At 52.2% G+C, this 14,901-nt stretch overlaps 2 protein-coding genes across 2 annotated transcripts; both read right to left on the bottom strand.

Moving 5' to 3' along the window:
* Positions 1 to 1,686: 1,686 nt before the first annotated feature.
* On the bottom strand, positions 1,687 to 3,032 carry IQCF2 (IQ motif containing F2). Its single transcript, XM_037128389.1, has 3 exons — positions 3,015 to 3,032; positions 2,758 to 2,835; positions 1,687 to 2,070 (listed from the first exon to the last, which is right to left on the bottom strand). Exons 1-3 carry the CDS (start codon positions 3,030 to 3,032, stop codon positions 1,687 to 1,689), a joined length of 480 nt encoding a protein of 159 aa, XP_036984284.1.
* Positions 3,033 to 9,532: 6,500 nt separating this feature from the next.
* IQCF3 (IQ motif containing F3) lies at positions 9,533 to 11,343 on the bottom strand. Its single transcript, XM_053669289.1, has 3 exons — positions 11,326 to 11,343; positions 11,096 to 11,170; positions 9,533 to 9,913 (listed from the first exon to the last, which is right to left on the bottom strand). The coding sequence occupies exons 1-3, from the start codon at positions 11,341 to 11,343 to the stop codon at positions 9,533 to 9,535; spliced, it is 474 nt and encodes a 157-aa protein (XP_053525264.1).
* Between the last annotated feature and the right edge of the window lie 3,558 nt (positions 11,344 to 14,901).

Here is a 14,901-nt window from a genome sequence, read left to right as displayed (position 1 = left end):
TTACTGAGGTTCATCACTGAGTTCAAGGGGAAGGAGTGGAAGCGGACATGGGCAGAGGAGGTGAAGTGGTCTCAGTGCGGCAGACCCAGGGCCCGGCACAAATAACCCCCCCCCCCTTTTATTACACAGTCCTAAGCATGTCCTTCTGTAACATAACATCACACTCAAACACACCCTATGACACTTTAGGTGAGATGTGCAAATTAAAACTACAAATTACTACACCCATTTTATCACCCTACCAACTACACTCAGGCAAGCGTGACTCCTGCCAGACCCTGTAGTTTGCGAACTTAGCAGAGGAGTGTGCTGGTGGTTTGTCCATTGAAGACCCACAGCCGGGAATGTAGCCGAGATCCTGCCCCGGGCTGGGGGGGTGGTTTCGTTCTAGCCACACTCCCTCCTGCAGGCACAGAGCAGGTAGGCGGTGGAGTTCATCGCACACGTTTGCGGTGGGGAGTGGGGGTGGGGGCAGGGCCAGGGAGTCAGGCTGTGCAGGGCAGAGATGACCATAATTAACCCCGTATCTGACCTGGGTCAGAAAGGTGCAAGGGTAGGTCAGGAGGGATGGTGGCAAGAAAAAAATGGGCAGGGTCAACAGTGAGGATGACCTCATCACATTGAAGGAGACGTTCAGCTGGGGGTGTGTCAGAGGGACAGAGGAAGGAGCGGGAAGAGGACTCGGAGAACAGGACGCTAGGAAAAGTGACTTGGGCGATGGTGTGGTGATTGGTCATGGCCAGGTCTAGAGCCGCGCCGTCCAGTGGAATAGCTCGCAGCCGCCTCTGGCTGTTGAACCTGAAATAATTTAAATAAAATTTAAAATTCCGTTCCTTAGCTGTGCTAGGCGTATTTCCAGTGCTCCGCCGCTATATGTGACTAGTCGCTACCATGTTAGCACAGCTACAGAATATCGCAGAAAGTTCTATGGAGAGCGCCGCTATCCTATAACCATGGGGGTGAGTGGCTGAGGACGGAGCCTGAGAGGTTTCTTAGAGGCAGAGACGAAGGAGATGGCGGTGAGGTCCCCAGCGACTGAGACGGGAGCAGAGGTTTTGGACCATCAGGGGGAGCCTTTCCTCGCACAGCCCTCGGGCAGAGGCACAGGTGAGGCAGTCGTGGAGATGCAGTGCCGTGAACTCCTGTGTTCTACTAGTTCCCACGGTTATCAGCATACCAGGTCCCCGTCACTAAGGCCAGCCTCCTGTCCTCCACCCAAGGCTGTGTCGCACTGCTCCTGGAAGTCAGCCAAGCGCTGGCATTTTCTCCAGGTGCTTGCCAGACACCTTGTCGCGGGTATCCCAGACCCCGGGCTGACAGGGAAGCGCCCTGGAGTCCATTGCCCTGTGCGGAGGACCTCACAGCCTTCAAGAAGACTCTGTCTCAGATCCCTGTAGGGGAGTGGGCGGGGCAGGGAGAAAGGGGGGGGGTTCCTGGTGGGAACCGAGACTTCAGCTCTGTCCCGTATCCGTGTAGATTGGGACTTCAGCTTCTGTTTTGACAACTGAGTCAGAGCACGTGGGGACTGTCGGCTCAGAACAGGGTCCGTGGGTGCAGGGGGCAGCCTCCCTGGAGTTTTTTTCCAGGGAGAAGAGGAGACGGCCTACTCTCCTAATGTGTGCCTTTGCAGGGGGAGGCCACGAAACACACCAGATCGGGTTAGACCTTTACTGGGGACACGAGCCCTCAGGGGTTGGTGATCTCGATGTGGAACTGCAGGTGAGTGTCGGTGACCACGCAGTGGCCCCGGAGGAGTGCGCAGGTCTGGCAGTCGTGGCAGCGCCAGTGGCACTGGATGACATAGATGGCGTTCAGCACCTGGCAGTACCGCCAGTGGACACGCCACATGCGGACCAGAGACTGGAGCTTGACCACTGCCCTCTCTCCAACGGTGTAGTTCATCAGGGCCACCCTCCGCTTCTTGTGCAGCATCCTGGCCAGCATCAGCCGCCACCAGCTCTGGATGACCCAGGCCCTGAGCGCCGCATGCAGCAGCGTCCGGCGCACCAGGGTGCCCCGCCACCAGGCCTGGATCTTCCTGGCTGCTTTTACTTGTTTTTTCAAACTTTTCTAGGCAGAGAGAAAAGAAACCTCTCAGGAAACGTCCCACCACCCACTTCCAGGATTTCCTGGAAGGGTCCCGGAGGCTCCTCACCATCAGCCCTGCTCTGGAAGAGTTTAGAGGAGTTAGCAAGGTCTGGGTGAGGTGCCCTCCTCTGCAGCTGCAGGCACAGGGCCTTGCTCTCTGCGTCCCAGCCTCCCCCACCGAATGCATCACAGGCGCGTGGGGCAAAGGAGAACCCACGAGCAATGAGGAGCGTGCCTCTGGGACGTGCAGGCCTTTGGCAGGCACACTCCACTGGGGGCTTTGCGAAGCTCCGCCTCCTAATGCCTTTGCCTGTGATTCTCCGCTGACTCCAGCCCCGCGTGGCGGCCGAGCCCTCACCGTCACAACAGCAGGTTTAGCTGCCCTGCTGGGAGAGGAGGTGCTCTCCCCCTTCCCACATCTTCAACATTCCGATCCCGAGGCCTCCCCCGTCACCCCCAGCCTCACGCATTTGTTCCCTCCACTTACTCTTCACCATGGTCAGACCCAGGCCCCAGAGGCCCTGCTGAGAAGGAGGAAAAACGAGTCAACATTGAGTCGACTCCTGGTGATCTTAGACTCTGGAGCCCCGAAGAGGCGCAAGTCCATCCACCTCAGGACATGGACGTAAGTGGTCTGGACCCTCTTAACCACATGGAGACTTTACCCACCTTTTTTTCCCTTTTCTTCTTCTGCACTTCAATTATTTCCTCTTCCTCGATTACAACTAAAATAAGATTGCCTTTTGTCTGTTAGCATAACAAAACAAGAAATGGATGGATGAGTTAGGACACAGTGTCTCTCGAGGCTCCGACAAAGGTACCCACGGCCTCCGCGTCCCGGCTCTTCCTGAGACCCCTGAGTCTGAGAGCAGGCGGATCCCACCCACACCCCAGGCTTGCCTAGGAGGTCTGGCCGTGTCTCTTACGCAAAATTGAATCCCCATGCTTGTCTTAGATGTTTTATTAGCCTTGATTTCCCTGCTTCCCAAGGTCTGGCCTGAGTAACAGGAGGGAGAGCGCTGTGAGTTCACAATTGCATTGTGACTCGAGGGCTGAGTCTTCCTCACCAGCAAGCCCTGTCTACCCCCTCCTGGCAGCAGTTTGCGGGGCTGGGCGCACAGGTAGGGCACCTGAGTGCCGTCCCACACCAGGGCCCTCCTCCAGTCAGGCCCATCTCCGTCCTTCTCCTTACCAACCACACGGGAGAGTGGCAGGGATCCCCCCCAGTGTCTTCTCACCCTTGGCTCCTCCTGCCTGCCCTGGATTCGGGTCCCAGCTCCCCCGTACACTGCAGGGGACAGAGAGACCAGATGGGTCGAGGAAGCAGGCCAGAGAAGAAGGCTATCACAGATCCACTCTAAATAAGTCACCACAACCAGGTAGAGTCATATCCGAATCTTTAAAAACTCACCAATTTAGAAATTTCTAATGTGACAAGTTACTCAGAGCCACGCTTAAAGGTAAGGATGGCTGCCCAGCCTTTCAGGGTGTCCTGCGGGGTTTGGACTGGGTGCACGGCTCTAGTGGACAAAGGTGGCCATCAGTGTATTGAGTCCCTCCTGTCAACGTGGACTATCCCTTCATTTGCTTAGGAATTCTTTTATATCTTCCTTAAAAGTCTTTAAAATTGTGTGTCAAGAGCTTTGTTCTTGATATAGAATTCTCTCCCTAAAACTTAACATTTAAAATTGTGCAATTTAGTAATTTTTAGTATATTCACAAAGTTAGGCAACTATCACTGTAATGGGGTATAGCCAGCCCCCCCCCCCCAAATGAAGGATTCAAAACAAGGTGCAGAACTCAGGATGTCCAGGAATGATAAAATATAGGATAGCCTCACTCCCACAAGTCTGGGCTGGGGAGGGCGGGACACATGGAGCAGGACCACTGAGAGTTATTTTGCATGGTTGAGAGATATGCAAAAATGGTTATTTTGCATATCTGTAACTGCTGACTAGCTTCATAGATGTTAAGTAGCTATGACTGTGCTTTGAGCCAGGGAGAGCGGAGTGACTTTGACCCATGGTGTAACTGGGAGGCAGCTCTCCGGGGGTACAGTCCTGCGTGAGAGCGCGGAGGTGGTTGGCTCCACACCACGGGCCATGTCTGCTCCGGCTCGCTAAGGCAGGCCAGAGGGGCTGGAAAAATCCCGGAATGCTGGCAGGTGTAACTGATCGTGGGGGGAGTCGGAAATGGGGCTGCAAAGGAGGGTTCCCGCTGAGATTTAAAACCCTCACATGGCAGCCATGCGGGGCAACCATACGGTTGGGGGGGGCTCCCTCTACCATGTGGCTTAGGAAGCAAGAGAGACAGTGCAGGACTAGGGATGGGGACAATGTGAGACCTTGCAGGGAAGGAAAGGGGTGAAAGGACTCTCACTGGTGGGGCTTGAGAAGGTGCCGCAAGGGGAGACCCCGGCAACACGGCTGATGGTGCTGGGAACCTCGGGAGGCCTGCCCACCAAGCACGGATGACAGACAGAAACCAGAATAAATGAGCAGAGGACTTTTATTTTTCTTTCTGAGATATGGCCCAAGACTGGCCTTCCAGGGCAAAGGGGAAAGGAAGAACTGTGTTTGTGGGTGTTTTAAGAGATTTTGAGTATTTAACGGCGACATTAAGTCATTACTCTAAACCTGTATAACTTTTTTTTTTTAGATTTTATTTACTATTTTTACAGGGGAAGGGAAAGAGAAAAAGAGAGAGAAACATCAGTGTGTGGTTGCCTCCCTTGCACCCCCTAGGGCCCTGGCCCAAGACATGTGCCCTGACTGGGAATCAAACCACCAATCCTTTGGTTCACAGGCTGGGGCTCAATCCACTGAGCCACACCAGCCAGGGCTAAACCCATATAACTTTTTTTTTTTTAAGATTTTATTTATTTATCTTTAGAGGGGAAGGGAAGGAGAGAGGGAGAGAGAAACATGAATGTATGGTTGCCTTTCGTGCGTCCCCTGCTGGGAATTGGCCTGCAGGGAACTGGCCTGCAACCCAGGAATGTGCCCTGACCGGGGATCGAACTGCAATTGTCTGGTTCGCAGGCCCGTGCTCAATCCACTGAGCTACACCAGCCAGGAAAACCCATATAACTTTTGAATGAATAGTTTCTTTCCTTTTCACCAAACCATTGAGAGCCATAATTTCAATTCTTAAGGGCAATGGGCAAGGTGAACCTGGTACAGAGGGGCCCTGGGAGAGGGGGCTCTATTCAGTAACAGTATCTTGTCCCCCCACCCACGAGTCTGTTCTGGAACATCACCACTGTCTGATTCCAGAACGTTCTCATCACCCCCAAAATAAACCCCATACCCGTCAGCAGTCTGCCTCCATTCTCCCCTCCCCCAGTCTCTGGGAACTGCCCATCTGTGTAGTTACAGATGGGTCTGTTTTGGGTGTTTCATATACTTGGAATCACGCAGTGGTGACTTTTGCTTAGCAGGGTTTTCAGTGTTTATTCATGTTGTTGCTGGTCCAGCATGTCATACCTTTCTATGGCTAACCAACATTCCATTGCATGTACATACTGCATTTTAAAACCCATTCCAAAGTTAGTGGACACTTCTGTTGCTCCTGCTTTTTCACTATTGTTGTTGCCGGGGGAGACCTGGTTCTTCTTGCTGATGTGTGTGAAGAATTACAGAGCAGCAAATCTATTAGCATGTAATCAGTTTATTAGTGGCCTATTCCTGTGGAAGAGAATGGGACTGGGTAGAGTGGGAGTGAAAGGCCAAGTTTCAGGGCAAAGCGGGGCAGCCAAAGTAAGAGCAGCCGAAGACCGGGGTGGCCAGCCGCTGGGCAGCCTGAGGCTGGGTGGTCAGAGGCCCAGTGCCCTGGGAGCCGAGGGCAAGAGAGAGAAAGAGACACAGACAGACAGAGAGACAGAGGGAGAGACCTTTGTTCTGAGGACTTACAGAGTTGGTGGGATAGGAGAAAAGAAGTTCCATAGTGATGAACGGGTCAACATGGTGCCATCTGTCCTGGGGGAATGTACCCAAACTTAGGCATGTGGGGGGGGTCTGTTAGCCCAAATACGTCTCTTGCTCCAGACTCCATTTGTTCATCTTGTTGTAAAACAAGTATGTGACAGGAGGCAGTAAATTAAAATTGGGGCACTTTCCAAAGTTATTTACGGGCTCTTTCTGTAAGATCAGGGACTCCCTCGGAAAATAGATACTACCTCTGGTCAGTAAATTAACCAAAGTTGTTTTATGGGCTGCTTCCTTGGGTGCCGTGGACACTCTCCCGCATTCTAGGCCCTGGGATGAAAACACAGTTTCAAGTGGAAACACTACATAGAATTTCAAGGACCTCCCTTCTTTCTTGCTAACACAGTATTTCTTGTGATGCTGGGACACTGGCAATATTATCAGACCAGGCTCAGGACTGCGGAGTTAGCATGTGAGACTTGTCTCCTTCCTCCTCCCTGCCTCGGTTTGCTATTTATTCTACCCAATTGGTAAAAGGTGTTTCTGGCAACCAGGATGCTAGATGCTGGCCAGTAACAGTATTGCAGTCTCAGAGTTCTTCCTATGCTGTCTCCTGCCTCATTATGAATAAACCTGCTGTGAAGATTATCGTATACATTTCTGTATGGGCATGTTTTCAGTTCTCTTGGGTATATACCTTTGATTATTTTCTTATTTATTATGTGAAGATATTCCAGACTTTTTTAAAAAGTATTTTTACTGATTATGCTATTATAGTTTTCCCAATTTTCCCCCCTTTATCCCCCCTCCACCCTGGCCCCCCAACCCTCCAGTATCCCCACCGCTTAGTTCAGGTCTATGGGTTATACATGTAAGTTCTTTGAGTCCTCTGTTTCCTATACCATTTTTATCTCTCCCCATCTATTTTATGCTTACTAATCATGCTTCTTCCCTGTACCTTCCCCCCCTCTTCCTCCCTTCCCCCTCCCCACTGAAATTCCTCCATGAGATGTCCATTTCTCTGATTCTGTTCCTGTTCTGGTTGTTTGCTTAGTTTTTGTTTTCATTGTTTTTCTTTTCTGTTAGGTTCATTTGTCAATAGCTGTGAGTTTGTTGTCATTTTATTGTTCATATTTTTATCTTCTTTTTCTTAGATAAGTCCCTTTAACATTTCATATAATAAGGGCTTGGTGATGATGAACTCCTTGAACTTGACCCTATCTGGGAAGCACTTTATCTGTCCTTCCATTCTAAATGATAGCTTTGCTGGATAGAGCAATCTTGGTGTAGGTCCTTGCCTTTCATGATTCAAATATTTCTTTCCAGCCTCTTCTTGTCTATAAGGTTTCTTTTGAGAAATCAGCTGACAGTCTGATGGAAACTCCTTTGTAGGTAACTGTCTCCTTTTCTCTTGCTGCTTTTAAGATTCTCTACTCTTTAATATTGGGTAGCTTAATGATGATATATGCCTTGGTGTGTTCCTCTTTGGGTCCAACTTTTTTGGGACTCTCTGGGCTTCCTACACTTCCTGGAAGTCTATTTCCTTCATCAGATTAGGGAAGTTTTCCTTCATTATTTCTTCAAATAAGTTTTCAATTTCTTGCTGTTGTTGTTCTCCTTCTGGTACCTCTATGATTTGGATGTTGGAACATTTCAGATTGTCCCAGAGGTTTGTAAGTCTCTCTTCACTTTTCTCGAATTCTTGTTTCTTCATTCTGTTCCAGTTGGATGTTTATTTTTCCCTTTTGTTCCAAATTGTTGCTTTGAGCCCTGTTTTTTTCTTCCTGGCACTGTTGGTTACCTGAATATTTTGCTTTATTTCATTTTGGGTATCTTTCATTTGTTTTTTCACTTTTCAACCAAGCTCAATCAGCTCTGTGAGCATTTTGATTACCAGGGCTTTAAATTCTCCATCAGATAGGTTGGCTATCTCCTCATCGCTTAGCTCTCTTTCTGAAGTTTTGCTCTGTTCTTTCATTTGGGCCACATTTCTTTGTCTTGGTGCACCTGTTAAGTTGTAAGGGGGCGGGGTCTTAGGTATTCCTCCCCCCCGCCCCCCCGCACGCAGGGCAAGTGGGGGAGGGGCTAGAGAGGGAATGATACAGCTCCTCTGTTTAGCTCCAGCTCCACTTTTCAAAAACTCACGTGTGAGTCTGGGAGTTCCTCCCACGGTGGCAACCCCTGCCGCAGTCCACAGTCAGCTCTGCGTCTCAGTTTCACCTTCGGCCAGCCCCGCCTGCATGATCCGAGGTTTTTCTGAGCAGACTTCACTTTCATGTCCTCGATGCAGGTTCTTACTGGTCTGGTTGTTCTGGTTGATTTTTTTCTTTAATTCCTTGGTTGTCAGAGTTCCATGCAATTTTATTTTCTGGCGCTTCTGGTTTATTGATTTTAGATCGGTGGTTATCCTCCTTTTGGTTGTGTGAGGAAGTGAAGGGTTTCTACCTACGCCTCTATCTTGGCTGGAACCTCCCTAAAATCAATATTCCAGATTTATGAAATAATAAATAATATACATTGGTCTCTACTTCCAGTTGCTGGCACAGAACTCCTAAAACTCTTGCAATTTCTTAAGGCATAAGAGCACACAAGAAATATCTGTTGCTTTAATATTTGTCCTTTGACCCCGAATCCTGACAAAGGGCTCCTGAACCTGTGTAATTTCCTGGGTAATAGAAGGGTCTTTTGTTCTCACAGGGCAATCTGGGCGGGCTCCCGGATGGATCTTAGATGTGAGCTGGTTACTGGGAAGATGAAGCCAGAGTAGCAGCTTGGAATTTTCAGCCCCCGCCCTCCACCAAACCCCCATTCTATTGAGAAGGAAAAGGAGTTGAGAATGGAGTTTCCAGAATTGGCAAAAGGGGAGTGTTTTGTACCAGTCGCAAAGAGACAGATAGGAGAAAGGGTCCTCAGGGAGTAGAAACATTGTCAAGGAAAGTGCGTCCCCGGTAGCGAGCAGCTCCTGAGGCCCATGCCCAGCCCCCACGGAGGCCAGCCTCCCGAGCTCTCCCCAGGCTGCGCTGCTCCCGCTCCCCCTTCTGGGGCAGCCTCCATGGGCCCCACACTGGCCCAGGGTTGGAGGTGCTGCTAGACAGAAAGCTAATGGGTCCCAGCCCAGGCTAGCCCAATGGCAGGCTGACACAGTACGGCCACAGGGACGACTCTCACAGGGGGAGATGCTGAGTGTCTTCAGGTTTATAAACCCTCAAGCACTCCCAGGGGCAAGTTCAGGAGACAAGGGCAGTGCTGGGTCTCCTGGCTCGGCATAAATGAGGACAGTCTCAGGTGGCAGTTTCTGAGTCAGTGGTATATGGTGACTGTTGGTCCAGAACAGTGGGCCCTAGGCACTGAGGGGCAGGGGACAGGGGAGGGGCACCTAGATGGAAATGAAGCCTTTCCTCTGGCATGGGGAGAGAGGACGGGCCTGATGCTTTGGGATCTCACACTGTGGGCGTCGCTGAGACACATCAAAGCCTGGTCAGGCATTTATTGGGCCACTGAGCCACCTCTGCAGTGTGTCAGATGGATAGAATCTCCACGTGGAACTCCAGCCCTTTGGTAGTGCCCTCCGGCTGCGCCTGCAGCCTGCCCCTGGTCTGGAGGGGGAGACAGGGCCTGGGGGCCTGGAGGAGGCTGACAGCGCCACGCCCTTGGCTGTAGCGCTGATGGCACTGGCACCTGCGGATATAGGACTGCAGCTTGACCGCCGCCTGCTCCTGGATCACGTAGACCTTCAGCAGGGCCTGATGGAACTTTCTTACCCGCTGCCGCAGCAGCGCCCTCCACCAGGCCTGAATCATCCAGGCCCGGAGGGCGGCCACCAGCAGTGTCCGGCGCACCAGGGTGCCACGCCACCACGCCTGGATCCTGCCAGCTGCCTCTGCTTTTGTTCTCGGGACCTGCTAACCAAGCAAAGCAGAGGACTCCCAGTGACCTCATCGCCACCCACCACAGCCCTGTCAATCCCCCAAGGCGCTCCGACCTCCTCTCAGCCACCAGCCTTTCCCCTGGGTGGCGCGTTGCCTCCACTTGGGTGTTGTCTGTGGCTGTGACCACATCTGCTCACCCCTCAGTCACTTCCTTGTCTTTCAAATGGGGAGACCCCCCCCCCAAAAATGACATTATACCTGGCAGGCAGCCCCTTGTGGTACTGGCTAGGTGAGTGTTCTAGAAAACCCACCTGGATCAGTGCACCAGCTGGCGTTATTGTGAGAGGCTGTATTCGGCCCCAGTGAATTTATTATGAAGACTCAGTGAATTTATTATGAAGACGTGTTTGCCCATTTCCTGGGTGATTTACGAGCACAGCTGCCCACACGACTGAGTGCTCAGCAGTTTTTGACCAAAAAATGGTGTGACTCCTGTGCCCCACCCTCCCTACACACTCGGTCTTGCCCTGAATGATTTTTTTTTGTTTCCCGGTTGAAAAAAGGGACACGTTTTCCTCGTATGGAAGAAATGAAACAAGAAACAGCAGAAGCATGGAAAGGCATCAAAAATCGAGTTCAGAAACTGTTTTGAGCCGCGGACAAAAGTCTCGATAGGTGGGTGCATTGCATCAAATGGAGCATACTTGGAAGGTGACTGAAGTTTAAACATGTCAGAATAAATACAGGATTATAAAATAAATCCAGGTTTTTTGGGTCCCCCCTCGTACTTGCCCTGTGGTCCTCACAGCTTTGTGGAATTGCTGGACACACTTCCTGGCTCAGAAGAGCCGGCCCAGGCGTGAGGATGGGCTTCCTCACACCTGGCCGCAGGACCCTGGGCGTCTTCCCCTCAACTTGCCCTGCTGCCTCTCAGGCACCCCCACAACCTTCTAGGACCAGGCCCCCCTCTGGCCTTCCAGTTCTCTCTGTTCTGGTCCCCCACCCCAGGCCCCCTGGGCCGTCTGCACCCCTAATATCTGTCATCTCTCCCTGTTTAGTACGCTGTGCTCAGGACAGGGAGGGCGTTTATGGAGACAGGAGAGCAATGCTGAACTGACTCCGGTGGGACCAGGGTCAGACCCTCCACTTCCAGGCGCTCTGGGCTCAGAGGGTCTGTGATCTGTGATCCCCCTGCTCCCGGGCCCCACCTACCTTCTCCCTCGGTCTCTCCCATTTGACCTTTTTATCTTGCCTGCGTTCCGGGGGCTCCAGCTCCGGGAGGAGCCTCTGTGATCAGAATGCAGGCAGAAAGCCTGAGTGAGGACCCGCCCCGGCCAAGCCCCCTGTTCCCCATCCTTTTCTGCATCCTGTGAGGTCATCTGGTGCCTCCCCCTGCCCTGGCCACCTCCCCACCCTGGGGCGGGTTCCCGCCTGAGCCTTACACAGCACGCAACGCCCATGGCTGGAGGGTGGTGGTTCAGGTGTTCACACGCCTTCTGGTTGCTGCTCAGCTGTGTCTGGCCGAGGCTGGAGGGTGGTCATGGGAGGGGACAGCAATGATGTCACAAGGGTACCTGTGACCCAAGGACCAAGGTGCCTTCACAGGCTCAAGGTTGTTGGATAAAGAAGAGACACCTGCGTGTTTCCCTCCTGCCTGGAAGAAATGTGCTGGTCTTCTGGGGAACCACAGCCCCTGTGAGTCTGTCCTTTTCTGAGGCTGACCCCAGACCCAGCCCCCCCACAGGGCCTCCTGTGGCCGGCCACTGAGCAGAGCCCGTCTCACATGCAGAGGAAGGCATGTGGGCCCCTGCTCCGCGGGAGGGGCGGTCCTTCCTCGAGTGGGAACAGTGTGGGTGCACAGGGTGAGTGGAAGGAGCCCAGGAAGGTCTGGGTGGGGCTTTCTCAGCCCTCCATGTTCCTCCCTCCAGCTGCTGTGACCCTGTCCTTCTGTGGCCTTTGGTGGCGCTTCGAAAGCCAGTGTATATTCCTTAAAACAAAGCAAGCCCTTCCATCTTGTGTCTGAGACTTAGCAGGCTGGGGGAATTTTCCCGACACGAGCCATAATGGAGACAGTGCTGCCCCCACTGTAGGCTCCTCAGGGGGCAGTGGCCCTATTTTAAAGATTTGGAAGCTACTCAAGCCTGATTCCAAAGCCAGCGCCTTCTGGCTGTTTCCAGCTCCTGTTCCCAGCTGCGCTCACCTCTCTTAGGGGACTCTGGGGACAGCTCCCTCAGACCTTGGTGACAGCTGGTGGGCCTCTTGATTTCAAGGCATCATCCACTTCCCAGCAAGGAGCACGAGGCTTTAGCTCCCCTTCCCCCCCTCGTCCTTCCAAGGCACCATGTGCCAGGGAGGGCCCATCATGGTTTAGCAGTCACGCAACAATGACCACACGTGCTTGTGACAGCCCCCCGCCCCCACAGCACACCCCGGTTCCCTCTCCTCGCCTGCGTGCCTTCGCAACAGCGAGTACTGGATGCCACCACACGGAGCGGGTCCCTGTGTGCTCATGGCTGGGCCATGTCGCTCTCTCCTCTCCACCAGTGACTGTGTTTCTCAGCCACCCCGGTGACTGTCCGCAGCAGGCTGTGCAGGAGGAGTTCGGCCTGCACACAAGTCCCTGGCGCTGCGGGAGGTGTCGGTCAGGGAACATGCACGGAGGTGGCCTTCTGAGTCACAAGACGGGTGGCCTCTCTTCCGGGTCACTAAGTCTGGCCAGGTTGTTCTCCCCAGCAGCGACGGCAGCGCCATGATCTTTGACCTCTGCCAGTCACTTCCTAGCTAGTGCCGCAGGAACACTGTTCCCTTGCCGAGCTGGCTCGCAGTTCTCAGCCTGTGGACTCGAGGGGACCGGGCTTCCCCGGGGCAAGGGCCTGCACTCTGGTCTGGCACAGACCCCCTGTGGCCGCGGGAACTGGGGCAAGTCTCCTGGCCCCCTAGTGTCTGTTTCTTCCTGGGTGAGCGAAGACGGCAGCACCCTTTCCTCCAGCGGGAGCTGAGCCCGGCCCTTTGCACGGACTTTTTGCACGGCCCTTGGCTGGATAGACATTGTGCAAATACTCCTTCTGCCTGCCAACTGTTTTTTTTGTTTGTTTGTTTTGGTGGCATCTGTCCACACAGAGATCTGTCCATTCGTCCCCCTCCGTAACTGGGCTTCCAACAGTTTTGAACAAGTGCTTTTCCATCCAGGGTCACCGGTTTTTCTATTATCCTCCGGCCCGTTTCCCGCTGAGGTCTCCGCGGAGTGAGGGAGCCTGAGCCTGTGCGGTGTGTCTCCCTCTTTGTTGGGGTCAGTTTCTCATTGGACCTTCCCCGTCCCTTTCTTCAGGAAGGAAGAGGTGCCTGGGAGTAACTAGGCAGACTGGCAAACTACCCTCAGATCGGATGGATGGTTTGGTTTAGCTCTGAATTTCAGGTTAAAAATAATTTTTCTTCAGAATTTTGAGGACTTTGTTCCACTTTTTTCTGGAAGCCCAGCACTACTCTGATTCCCGTGTCCATGGGTGTGACCTGCTCTTTCCTCTCTGGAAGCTCTGAGGGTCTTCCCCCTACCCCTGAGGGTCCAAAGGAACCGTTGATTTGATGGACATTGTGTAAGAAGTGAATACACGATTCCAGGCCAGGTTTTAGATCTGCGGCTTCGCCGTGGTGCAAATGCTGCTCTAAAACAGGCTGTCCCAGCAGAGCTGGAGGGGGCCCTCCCCGGCTGTCCCCCAACCCTCCCCAGCAAAGGATGTTCTCAGCTGCGCCCAAATGGGAGCGTCTTGCCCCCCTTATTCTCATGTCGGACCTTTGCTTAGTCTTGTAGCTTAGAGATCCCTGTCATCCCAGTCTGGAAAACTTTGTTGTCTGCGTTAAAAAACGAATAATGTCTACCCTTCAATATTCTCATATTAATAATGACAGTAACCCTATGAGATTATAGATTGGTCCTTTAAGTTTGCAACAGTTTCTAACTCTGCCTTCAGTTCTACTTTTTGGAAGATTTTCTCCATTTTTAAAAAGAATCTTAGTTTTCAAGAGCACTTTCCCCTCCTCTGAATATTCCTCATGGTGGAGCACACAGTTCCTGATTCACTGACTTGGTTGTGTCTCTTACCAGCTTAAGAATATTACTTATGGTTGTTAGTTTATTTTATGTAAATCTTTTTTTAAAAGATTTTATTTATTTATTTATCTATTTTTAATGGCAACTTAAAAAAACATTTTATTTATTTATTTTTAGAGAGAGGGGAAGGGAGGGAATCAGCAGTGTGTGGTTGCCTCTCTCACACCCCCTACTGGGGACCTGGCCCACAACCCAGGTATGTGCCCTGACTGGGAATTGAACCTGTAACGCTTTGGTTTGCAGGCCAGCGCTGAATCCACTGAGCCACACCAGCCAGGGCTGTTTGTTTATTTTTAGAGAGAGGGGAAGGGAGGGAAAAAGAGAGGTAGAGAAACACTGATATGCAAGACTTACATCAATTGATTACCTCTTGCACACACTCTGACCAGGGACTGAACCTGAAATCCAGGTCTGTGCCCTGACCGGGATTCGAAACTGCAACTTTTCGTTTGGTGGTTGATGCCCGACAAACTGAGCCACACTGGTCAGGGCTGTAAATCTTTTTCTTCTGCCCCCAGTTTTGTCTCTCTTTCTTTCAAGCCCCCTCTTTTTCCCGTTCCTGTTTTTGTCTCAGTCTTTCATGTGAGAAGCTTTGGGCAGGTGTTAACAGCCCTTGGTGTGTATGTATGTGTAGGAATAGGGCCCTGAGACGTGGAAGGGGCGCTCAGTGTGGCGGGCCGGGGGGCTCACTCACGGGTGCTGTTCAGTGTGGGTTAATAAGGCAGAGTCGGGCAGTGCTCCAGTGGAAGACCCCAAACGTCGGTGTTCACCTGCTTTATTCTTTGGAGCGTATGGTGCGGTGCATTAGTGGCCCTTAGAGTCACCGCTTTCGTGATGGGACTTTGCAAGTTTCTTCTGATCAGGCATGGAGTCTCTCTCCCTGTGCCTTGGGTTCGGCTATCACATGGAA

This window comes from Artibeus jamaicensis, unplaced genomic scaffold, assembly GCF_021234435.1.
Source record: "Artibeus jamaicensis isolate MK-2021 breed Jamaican fruit bat unplaced genomic scaffold, CSHL_Jam_final contig_519, whole genome shotgun sequence".
Classification (NCBI taxonomy): Eukaryota; Metazoa; Chordata; class Mammalia; order Chiroptera; family Phyllostomidae; genus Artibeus; species Artibeus jamaicensis.
The sequence above is the reverse complement of the archived record's forward strand: the minus strand, read 5'-3'. Positions and strand labels throughout refer to the sequence as shown.

Coding starts and splice junctions, on each gene's coding strand:
- IQCF2 (XM_037128389.1), bottom strand. Junction 2,071..2,757: donor AGAAGAAAAGGGAAAAAAAG/GTGGGTAAAGTC, acceptor CTCTCTGCCTAG/AAAAGTTTGAAAAAACAAGT.
- IQCF3 (XM_053669289.1), bottom strand. Junction 9,914..11,095: donor GGGAGAGACCGAGGGAGAAG/GTAGGTGGGGCC, acceptor CTTGGTTAGCAG/GTCCCGAGAACAAAAGCAGA.